Below are 12,353 nucleotides of genomic sequence, written 5' to 3'. Positions count from 1 at the left end.
ATTTACATTTTTTAAGGAAAGGTAATCAATTCAAAAAATTACATTTATTGAAATATAAAAATTTAAATAACTAAATATTGAACTTACTTCAATAATATTTAACTAAGATAATTACAAAAGCTATAAATCAAAATGATTATTAGAACCTGAAAATCGTTGAGTACTTAATCTATAAAAGAAAGAAAAAAACCAAGCCCAAATCAAGTAGTTATAGTGCTAGATCGGTTCTATTTTGGGCCATTGAATTTAAGGCCTTTTTGGTAAAGAGTTAACCAAATAAAAATGAAAACAAGATTGGCGTCGCCCGGACTCGAACCGGAGACCTTCAGTGTGTTAGACTGACGTGATAACCAACTACACCACGACACCAACTTTGATAATGTTTTAACTGTATTTTATATTATCAATATTTAACATATTTATATTATTATTTAACATTAACTTTAGTTATATAACGACAGAAAGAAAGAGTAATGACTTTTTATATTACATATAACTTTACTGTATTATAATTATTAGTTATAAAAATTAAAATATTTTAATTACTTTTTATTTTAAAAAATGAAAGCATTGTGTATAATATTTAAAATTTTATTTTATAATAGTCTAGTATTACAATATCAAAATGAATATATAAAAATAAATAAATTAAAAAGTCTAAGAAAAACGTAATTATTTTCAATAAAAATATACATTGAATGAAAAAATAAAATTATCATATCAACTTACATTAATATATTAATTTTTATTCTGATTTAAATTTAAATTATCTGTAATTAGTGAAAAGGACTAAAAGTGATTGTTAAAAAATAATAGAATTTTAAAATTAATAAGTACTTTCCTACAGAAACTAAAAACAGTCAAAGTGAAATTTACTAAAATCTTATTTAAACGTATGAAATCTAACAATGATCAATATTAGTTTTTTTTTTACTGGATCACATTTGACGTTTAGGTAATGGCTAAAAATACCTTTAACGAGACAGAAGTTTTTTGTTTATTTTTAGATTTCAATTTATATTAGTTCAAGGGGAAAAAATATAGAAGCATACATCAACACTCTATAAAAAAACATTGTTACTATATTAAATAATAAAATATATTATAAATCAAATCATTAAGTGCGTAATTATTTTACTGGATGACAAGTCCATGTGCAAGTTCACACCCAAAACTAAATCATTTTCAATTTTTACATACATATATATCCGAGAAGCTGTCAACTCGACTAAACTTTGGGGCCGGAATGGGCCCAAGGTGTGATTTTAGTGAAAGAGAATAGGGTGTTTCTACCTGCACCCCAACAAATGGATTCCCGCACCCTATCATTTTCTTAAAAGACCATTTTATCTCTTTTAAAAATTATTTCAAAATATAGGGTGAAGAAGTACCCAATAAAATATTCAAGGTGTCGTAAGTAAGTCATCTCAGTCCCGACGAAATCCCATAATAAAAACCAGCAATTTGTTTTCTTATTAGAAAAATAAACGAAAACAAGATTTACCTAATAGACATTAAAAAGCAAACAAGCATACGAAACATCTTTCTTCGCACACTGTTAAGACATAAAATTTAAAATTACATTATAAACAAACTAAAAACTTAAAATATAAGTTTATATGAAAAAATATATAAAAATCAATTAATTTGAACTGACTGATCACCACAGAAAGTTAAAAGCCCAAAGTAATCTGTTATGACTAAAATATTACCAGTCAAATTAAGATTTGCTTATAAATAAGATATATAAGATATAGTATATAAGACAATCAATAAAATCCTCTGAAAACAGTTACTACACAATCTACCTTATTAGAATCAAACTAGAAATCATAATCAGCTAAACTTTAATTCATCCACTCATTTCATTGGAAGAAAATGAAATCAGTTACAATTAAGAACAAATCACATAATCATAAGAAACCACAATTTACATTGATTCTCATTAAAACCCTAACTTAAAAGAGGAGAATCAACCACCAAAACCGTAGAGAGTCCTGCCTTGCCTCTTGAGGGCGTAAACAACGTCCATGGCAGTAACAGTCTTCCTCCTAGCGTGCTCAGTGTAGGTAACAGCATCACGAATAACATTCTCAAGGAAAATCTTGAGGACACCGCGAGTTTCCTCGTAGATGAGACCACTGATTCTCTTAACACCGCCTCTGCGAGCCAAACGGCGAATGGCCGGTTTGGTAATTCCCTGAATGTTATCACGAAGAACTTTCCTGTGCCTCTTGGCTCCTCCCTTTCCCAAACCTTTCCCTCCCTTTCCACGACCAGACATCTTTACACTCTTCTTTCTCTTCTTCTTCCTCTCCTTCGGATTCTAACGGTTTCGAATTGAGATGTGATGCCGCGAGGTTAGGGTTATATAGAGCCAGCATTCCATGGGTGAGATTTGTGTTTTTGTCTGCGTAGGGAAAATCCACGCTGGTCGTTCATTGTCATCTAATCCACGGTTGGAAACTGCGATCCGTGTCATTGCCATTGGTTCGTGCGCAACCGTTTATCGTGCGAGATCGACGGTGGATTCGAATCACTAATCTACTAATGGTTCGCTAAGTTTAAATATTGAGAATACATTACAATTATAAAATAAATCAAATCCATTTCCAAAATACAATATCTATGACTTCTACAATTTGTTTGTGACTATTATCTATAATCTATAATTTCTATAACTATTAATAAGAGATTTGTTTTTAACTGTTGTTTTATGTACATATTTCGTTATTAATTATATATTTGTTAATACGATCTATTCTATTTTTTTTACTTACTATTTTTTTTAATTCAATTATCTATTTATAATAAAAAATTATCTATAATAAGAATATTAGTCATCTACTAATATTTCTATTCTATTCTTAGTTATTATTTTATAATGTGGTTGTTATATTCAAATATTTATAATTAACTTACATAAATATTTATAAAAAAAAATTATTAAATTAAAAAAATATAGATATGCATGTTCATGTGTTTTTTAATAGTATCTATAGCAATATAGATGACGATTCTCTTTTTTTTACATTTATAAGTTTATATTTATATTTATATATATATATATATATTAATTCAAAAATTGTTATAAATTTAAAGTTGAAATTTCATCATTCATAGCTTGAATCCTTGAATCGTGTTTAGCCTCAACATAATACTAAGGGTAAGAGATTGAGAATCGTTAATGAAAAATCAATTTTTTTTATTTAACCTTACAACAAGCATCACAAACAATATTTTTAGAAAAAATCAAAGTGGGATGAAGTTGTTTCATGACCAACATTCTTTCAATGGATAAATGTCTTAATTTGCATAGCCATATATCAATGAGTAGTTTATTACAAGAATTGAAAGCTTGGAGGGATTCGATATAACAAGAGATGCAATGGCTTTTGAATTTGTAAAGATTCACTTCAACATTCACTGTATCAATCATCCTCTTGGTGGTGATATATTGTATCATATACTTATTAGCCATGAAAAACAATTGATATGCATGAAATTAGTTTATTTCAAGAGAGATCAAATTGTATTTGAAATTCGATAGATATAACACATCAACTAGATCAAGAAACTCTAAAATGTGTATGATACTATAATATTTAGCAATCAACTGTTCTCTATTGGGAAGACTATAAATTATGGGTATAATTTGTCTATATTCACTATATAAGTCAAGAGAAGATGCAATATGGTCAGAAAAATCATGAGTTAAGAAGGCAAGTATTGCGATTAGGATGATTGTTTATGGTGCAAACAAAAGGTAAAAGACTTCCAACAAAATCAATTTTAGGAATAAAACCAAGTTTTTTAATATGAGTACTTTGTGTAGATGAAGAAGATCTTGCAGTGGATGTCTGCTACAATAAATTAATTAGAGTTTGATATTGTTGTGAAGTTAATTTCAATTATGAATTTTGTGTTTCCTGAGTTGTGACTGTCATTATTGTTTTTATAGTTATGTTGTTAGTGTTAGCATCATGTGCCTTGTACAAATGATGCCCAAATGGATATACATATTTCTTGGAGTATTCCACCTCATTGTGGTTGTGATTCCACAACAATTGCATACCATCTTGCTTTTGTCACCATGTCAACCTCTATTATTATCATGAGAAGTTTTACCCCATGTCCCTTTATTTGATGAGAAATTGTTTGAATAACCATTTTTTTGAACAATCTTCAACAGTTTGTTCATTCTTTCCATAATAACTACAAAGATTTCACAAATAACAAGCATCAAATGCATTAACCAAGTTAAGATCATTTGTACTAGTTGTTCTATTGAATTATTTTTCTGATTGAGTAACGTATGAGAAAACTTTGTTAATTGAGGGAATGGTTGATAACTATTTTACAAGAAGTGTACCGAGTCATCAAAAGTAATAAATTATTCCTAAGGAAGAATATCGAACCCATAAGAAATAGTTACTTAAAATCCTAATCTTAGCATTCACTAAATGTAAGAATATGTACAATATTCAAGTTGCTTCTTTGAATCAAAAACAAACAAAAAACAAAATTTGAGGAGAAGAATGAGGAAATAAAAGCTACAATATCTCATAAAATGAATTTGGAAGCAAATATTATGCAAAATAAAATAATTATGGAAAGTTGGAAACATTAACAAAATCTAAGCTACAATGTTTTCCCGAGATCCTTGGAGCAGAAAAGCCTATAAATGGACCCAAGCATCAAGGAGAAAGGGGGAGCTTCATATGGTTTTATTAGTTTCTTTTCTTCTTTGTAATTATTTTGTTTTGCCTCCGCATGGAAGGCTAAACCTTTTTGGTCGTTTCCTTTGTAATTTCCCATTGAGTTTTGAGGTTTTGATCAATAAAAGTTTCATTTTTTAAATTCTCTATAGCAGTTGTTTTAATATTCTAATCTCCTGGAAAACTGGTTTTTGTGAGAGGTTGTACTTGAATGCATGATTAAGAGTCTTCCTTATCCTAAACTTTGATTTCTTAGTTAGTTCGTAATTTTCTAATTAATTTCTTAGGTGCATGATTCAAGAGAGAGAAGATAAGCACTCCCATGGAGTATACGCATGGAACAAAGTAGGTATTGATTCAACCAATAGACACGCATGTTTTAGCGGTGAGTTCAGTTGAATAAGATTGGCAATGTTCAATTTGGTTTAGCTCTGTTGGAGGATTGAGAAATGATTAATCTTTAAAGAACATGTGAAGAATTCAATGGTAGAAGAACTTGAGGATCAACCCCTTTTTATTTTTGTTTTAATCTCTTTTATATTTTATGCGCAACTATCTCAACCCATTTTTTTTTATTGTTATTGTTAATTTTTATTACTTGCAAATAGATTCTAAACACTGATTTACTGATTTCACTATTGGATTATGGGGATTGAGTGATTCGTCTAGGATTAAAGAATTGGTCAAAGTCATGGAATAATATAAATGACGCTAGTATTAAGGAAAGACAATAAAAGTGCACAACTGAGCTTTGAAGAGCTCTAATACCATGTAAAATTCATGGCATAATTTATTCAAAGACAGAGAAAGAAACAAAAGATATTTAGAAGAAAAGAATTATTATTTCAAATATTATTATTTACTCACATATTATAGCATTTGTTACAAGTTATATACATAATTCAATAATAAAAGACAAATTTTGTATAATAATATTTATTTTAATTAATAATAGAGATAAGGTTAATACTAACTGAGATAAGAACAAAGATAAAACTAATAATCACCTTTTGTCATACTGCTTGATTTTCTGTGAGCACTGAGCTTGAGTTTTTTAGAAAAACTTCTTTGAAGTTTGTTTGACTTGAGGGATTCTCCCACATATGTAGCTCTTTTACTTCATTGTGAATCTTTATTGTTTCTCTTATCAACTACTGGTACAAAATCCCAAACAACCATAATGAAAAAGCATTTGACATTTAAGCATCTCCTCATTTGTGTTGGTGCAGATCTTATTAGCAATCTCCTCTAGATGGTGGACAAAAGAGTATGTAATGTTATTGACCTCTTCATCTCCATTCCATATCCAAAATGCATCTTTCCTGGGGTATTCTTGTTTATCAATATCGACAGGAAGTTTTATGTTCCTTAATTCATTTTCAAGTTCCCCATGAGACTTTATCCTTGTTATCTTTTCAATGCAATTCAATGTGACGCCAACTTTGTTCTTGACACTCACCACATTCTCATTAACTCGATCATGGAGATCCACAAAAAATGTTTCATCTTCCTGCAACAATAGCTTGATATTTTCCATTGAGTGTGCCACAAAAAGTAAGAGATCTGCCATTGTTGATAGTGATTTCAACATCTTTTTGTAGCAGGCATTATGAAATGGAACGAACCAAAAATTTGGCTCTAATTCAGCTTCCATTGTGACCTCTTCTAATTGACTCACCATAGATTTCAACTTCAGATGCCCTTCTTTTGAAGCTTGATAGCTAAAAGATGACTTATCTTTTTCATTAGGAATGATAATGGCAATATGGCCAATGCAATGTTGAAGAGATCTCAAACATTGAGCAAGTTTAGCTTTTGCTAGAGTTGAAGCTCTAAAAGGATTAAAAATTATCTCAACAGCAACGAAGCAAAGGAGTCCAATTGTGGCCTCAACAATTCTAGCAAGTGCAAATTTACTTGGATCTTCATCGTGGTTTATACCAATGACTAATAAAGCTCCTGTAACTGCTGAAATCCCACCAGCTTTACCATACATTCTACTATACATAAGAAAAGAAGAGAAAAATACCCATGGTAGAAGAAGTGAGAACCTTATATCCATAAATCTTTGAAAAATGAAGCAACAAAGGACCCCGTAGATTGACCCCATTGCAGTTCCTTGTCCTCGTGCATTTGCAAGTGAGAAGGTTGAATGTTGGCCAGTCACGAAGCAGACAGCGACTGTGAGTCCTGACCAATATCCATTTTCCTTGTTATATGTCAAACCCAAAAACACTGCAACTCCTAATGAAAGAGAGGACTTAAGTGGAAAAACCAAATTACTTTTCGAGGGAAATAAATCCATCACAATGTCTCTAATATTGTTGATGCCCCACTGAAAGTTACCATTTTTCGAAGTTTTTCTCAGCATGGGGTCCATTTTCTTTATAATGGGTGAGCCGTCTAGGAGTAGATGCATGCAGTATAAGAAAAACGAGGCTGGGAGATCTTTATAGGCCATTGACAAATTTTTGGTCAAAATATCTTTTCTCATCTCTGATGTTGTGGTTGCATCAAAAGGAGTAAAGAATTTGGATTGTCGTTCTAATTGTTTGTTGAATTCTCCTATGCATTTCAGTAGTATACCTTGGAGATCCTCATCAATGACCTTTACAGGAAAAGTACAAGTTGATAGAGCAATGTCCATAGATCTTATCGGTAACTCGAAGTATTGTAGTTTATCTTCTGGATCAATCCAATCAGATTTGAAAATTCTTGTTTGTAGTTGTTCCCAATCGAGTGCATTCTGTTTCATAAAAAACATGAAAACCAAACATTTAGCTCCTAGGAAATTAACTGTTTGGTCCTCAAGCCACAAAGATAGGGCTAAATACCATGATTTATATATATTTACATTAACTCACCAGTTTATTTCTAATACTCTGAAGAAGCTTGACTCCTGAAGTAGAGAGAGACTTAGCTTGACTGAAGTAACCAACACCAGCTGAGTTGTTTGAGGCACATATGACCTTTATGTTGTAGTTTAACCTCTCACTTATATTATCATTGTATAGTCTACACAAATTTCTCGTCTGAAAGTAAGGTTAATTGTAATTAGTGTTTATTTACTGTCCTCAAATATCCATGAAATCAATGACAAATTGAAGTTTTATAACAAAAGCAGAACACCCTCTTGAATAAAATGCTATAATTTGTCAGTAGGATAACATGCACAACAAAGTACTTGTGGGTTTACATTGTTAATTCTTTAACATGCTTTACCTTCCAAATTTTTTTCTTTTAATATAGTTGTCTTCCAACCATTAGTGTTGTCTGGTTGGTTCATTTTGTTCCTTCTTATTTGTCGATATGTTAGTGCAACATATTTGAACACGGACACATGATACTTTGTTCGGCTATCCTACAGCTTTTCGAAAATTTGTCCTTATAAATTATTTCAAATTTGTTGCGAGACAATGTTGATGAGAATTAAAAAGAAATTAAGTAAAATATAATGATTTTCAAAAGAATAATAATTTTTTAACGTAGTATTAAGATTGTTTTAAACAAAATGTGCAATATATATGTCACAAACAAATGAAAATGGTAAAAGGAGGTTATATAAAACAAAAGTTTACTTGTTTCTTATTTGTTTAGTTGTATATGTTAAGGAGGTATATTTTCATAAAAAAATACATTATTCTCTTCCTTTATGATGGGTTAAAATAGTAATCATGAGAAAAATAATACTTTTGACAACCATCAGATTTGTATTTAAATATAAATATATAATAAAAAATAAATTTATAATTAAATAATGTAAAAAATATATTAAAATAATAGTATTAAAATTATAATATAATTATATAAAAAATAAGATTGTAACTGTATTATTACCCTAACCATAAATTTCATGTAGAAACAATCACACGGCCCATATTGCTCCTGTGGAATTGTCAACTTTTTTAATAGTGTGGGGGAGTGTTGTGTCCACTGTTCTTTCATTTCCCTTCTTACTTTCAAGTTGGGTAATTGTTCAATCTTACATGCCAGATTTTTGGAGAATTATCATCTCTTAAGATAAGTTTGGTCCAGGGATTTGTTTAATTTATTACTGAATTTGACTATTGGGGTGCTAATCCAACTCCTATAAATACTCATTCTCATCGTTTTCATATTCCTTTTTTTTGTTCAATCAAGAATCTATTATATATGTCTATATTCTTTAAAGAAGTGACAAAGACTAAAATTAGGGTATAATTTTACAAATTATATATTATACAATAAAACAGTTTTATTTTTTAGCAATGGAGTTATTTTAACTAGCAAATTCCATTAGGTCCCAAATTTTCTAACTTTCGCTCTCCCAATAAAAGTTAAACACATATATACAATTTGACATACAATTAAATGATTAAATGATGAAATTAAAAAAGAAGTGAATGCCAGTGCCAAAGTATTCCTTAATCCTTCCTTTTGGAATGTATATAAGTTTCTTTTCATATAGTTTTGAGTTTTGTTGACTTATGCTGTATGCTAATAGAAGTATCAATCAATGCTAAAACAAGGAGTCCAGGTAGGAACCTTAATTCCTCCTTTCAAGATATTTTCAACCTCGAATGAATTAGTTAATTGATTTTAACTTTTTATTATATTAAACTATACCATAAGTTAATGTTAAAAAATTACTCCATTATCATGTATTTTCAAAAAGATAATTTTTAACATTTTTTTCCTAAAAGAATTGTCAAAATAATAAATTTATTAATTTATCTAAATTATTTCTAAGAAAATCACTAAATAAAAACTAATTTTAAAAATAAAATAAAAAATTAGTTAATATATTAATTAAATTAAATTTTAAAGACTATAAAAATTATTAATATCTAAAGTAGTTTTTATTATTAATAAAATTTATAAACTAATTTTTAAATTAGTATCTAATTAACTATCAAGGTTTTAACTATTAATTTTAAAAAGTATTTAAAATCTTGGTAGCTAATTAGATATCAAATTAAAAATTAATTTATAAATTTCATTAATAATAAAATTTACTTTAAATATTAATAAATTATGATTTTTTTATTAACTTGTCCCTCATACTTGAAAGCTAGTGCACATAAACAAAATCTTAAAGCAACACATGAATCTATCATTAACAATAAAATTTAAATAAGTTACTAACATCTAGATCAAATAAATATGTTAAATTTTTCATAAAAAAAACAAAAACAATTATTATTTAAACTACTAAAAACTATAATAATTAAGTATCATCTTCTCTAAACCTCAAAAATATAATTATTATTGTTCTATTTTAATAAAAATAATTTATTTTTTTTAGAGATTATGCCCACTAAATCCCTGGCCCACACGGTTTCTAGATTGATTAAACACGGGTTCTAGATTGATTAAGCAGGACACAATAAGTGGACCGTGAATTAAAATATTTAACTCCTTTCGTACTTTTTTGTCCCTACTAAATTAAGATTTTATGGTGACTTTTTTCTTCATAAGACACGACTCATTAAAAACACCAAAAATATCATAAACAAATTTATCATAAGGGTGGTGATACTTGACACCACAAACAATATTATTATATTATATTTATTTTATTTTTAATTTAAAATATTATTATATTATTATAATTGGGTGTAAAAGGTATGATAGGTTGTTTACTATATTTGAGTGAGGTGATGATATTTCTACACTTTGTTACACCTTATATTTAACAAAATATTAATATTTGTAAAAAAAAAAATTAATAAAAATATAAACAAAATGTAAAATATTAAAATAATTTTTAAAATTAAAAAAATTATAAATGATTAAAATATTAATATTTATTAGTGCATATAAGATTTAGAAAAAAACATTTTCATTTGATGTTAAAAGAGAGAAAAAGAGAAGTGAATGACGAGCTAGTTTGATAAAAACCAAACTAGAAACAGCAACATATTGGTAAGAAATTGAGTAGGATTATGAAGTCGTCGTTGATTTTATAACAAATATATTGTTCATTATTAAATGTATATTCATGTATGTAGTGGAAATGCATGAGCTACATCACCAAGCTAAGATCATTGAATTTCAGTATGTAAAGAAAGTAAGAGAAAATTGTTAATACCTGAAAGTAGGCGAGGCGAGGGCAAGGGAGCAACATGGCGAGAACAGAAGCCGCAGCTCCAAGGGCTGTGCAGCAGACCACATGAATTGTGTGCGTGGCGAATCCTTCTCCACCATCAATGGAAGTCCTAACGTAAACATTCACTAGCTGTCCAAACGCTATCTGCTTAGTGACCAAGTGGGTGGATTCAACAGGCAACGCAACGAGAAACGCAGAAGCTGCCATGGCGAGTGCAGCCACATGGCTGGTGAAGTTCTGGGGTCCTATCACCTGCACACTGACCAGGGAAAGTATCATGACCTGAATGCTGGCGCAAAGCACGTGCCAGCAACCTCTCAGCGTATCACCGAGTGTGCCATCTGAAACTATGAGGAGCGTTGTTGAGTATATGAAAGCTGGGAATGTGAGGTAGCGTCGGAGTGGTGCAGGGCCATAAAGGTAGCTGCAACCTGCTATGCTGCATGCCAAGGTGGTTCGTAGTGCAGACCTTACACGGCTTCTCCACACCTCTGATCTCGTGTTACTGATTGAAGATGTTTCTGACATACCTAATTAACCAACACTTCCTTCAGAGCTAGTTTACTCACTCAAGATGTTTCTCACATAGCAATACAAGAATTTCTTCACCTTCTTCTACACCTATTTAATAACACTTTGCCTCTATCATCCAACAGAAAATCTTAGCCACTAACCTTGTCAACATTAATCAGAACATATTCAACCAATGGAACTTGACCGAAAGAGAACCACTAATTAAAACTAACCCCAGAAGGAAAAATAAAAAAATAAGACAATTTTAGAAGATACAAAATAATTTAAACTTTTACTTCTAAATGAAACTTGATTTTTTTTTTTAATTTTTTTTTTAAATTACTTATTCAAACAATATATTTTGTCACCAAATATTTTAAACTTGTTATAGAAATAGTTATCCTTTTAAATTTGTGTATTCAAACACTAAGAGAATTAACAAAATAAATACACTTCTAAATAAGTTTGTATTTATTATAATTAATGAAAACACTTTAATTTACTTTTTTTTATATAAAATATGAAAGATAATATCATCTCATTTTCAAGACTAGAAATTTTAACAAGCATATTATTAAATAACAATTAATTAAGTTAAAAATAAAAAATAATTAATCATTAAGTTAGATACTATTTATACACCAATAAAAAAATCATTGATATCTAAACAATTTTCTATTAATAGAAATTTATAAATTAACTATTTATACACCAATAAAAAAATCATTGATATCTAAACAATTTTCTATTAATAGAAATTTATAAATTAACTTTTAGATAGACATCTAATATTAGCTATCAAGATTTTTTACACTAACTATTTTAAGTTTTAAATTAATATTTAATTAAATTAGTAACTAATTTATAATATAAAATAATTAATAGCTAATGTTAGATAACAATAAAAAATTAAGTTATATATTTTTATTACTAATAAAAAATATTTTAGATATTAATAATTTTTAATATATAAAATAGTATTTAATTTAATAAATATAAAGAGTAATTATTTTTTATCTAAATTGATTGTTATT

General features: G+C 28.7%; 2 protein-coding genes and 1 non-coding gene across 3 annotated transcripts; all 3 read right to left on the bottom strand.

The window, feature by feature from the left end:
• Positions 1–295: 295 nt before the first annotated feature.
• Positions 296–369, bottom strand: TRNAV-AAC (transfer RNA valine (anticodon AAC)). The gene has a single exon. It is a non-coding gene; the product is annotated as a tRNA-Val (tRNA).
• Positions 370–1,841: 1,472 nt separating this feature from the next.
• On the bottom strand, positions 1,842–2,491 carry LOC137814368 (histone H4). Its single transcript, XM_068617066.1, has one exon. The coding sequence runs from the start codon at positions 2,282–2,284 to the stop codon at positions 1,973–1,975; it is 312 nt and encodes a 103-aa protein (XP_068473167.1). The 5' UTR covers positions 2,285–2,491; the 3' UTR covers positions 1,842–1,972.
• Positions 2,492–5,540: 3,049 nt separating this feature from the next.
• On the bottom strand, positions 5,541–11,407 carry LOC137814366 (uncharacterized). The gene is made up of 3 exons (XM_068617064.1): positions 10,789–11,407; positions 7,583–7,750; positions 5,541–7,464 (listed from the first exon to the last, which is right to left on the bottom strand). Exons 1-3 carry the CDS (start codon positions 11,332–11,334, stop codon positions 5,866–5,868), a joined length of 2,313 nt encoding a protein of 770 aa, XP_068473165.1. The 5' UTR covers positions 11,335–11,407; the 3' UTR covers positions 5,541–5,865.
• Between the last annotated feature and the right edge of the window lie 946 nt (positions 11,408–12,353).

Source organism: Phaseolus vulgaris, chromosome 1 (assembly GCF_000499845.2).
Source record: "Phaseolus vulgaris cultivar G19833 chromosome 1, P. vulgaris v2.0, whole genome shotgun sequence".
Lineage (NCBI taxonomy): Eukaryota > Viridiplantae > Streptophyta > Magnoliopsida > Fabales > Fabaceae > Phaseolus > Phaseolus vulgaris.
The sequence above is the reverse complement of the archived record's forward strand: the minus strand, read 5'-3'. Positions and strand labels throughout refer to the sequence as shown.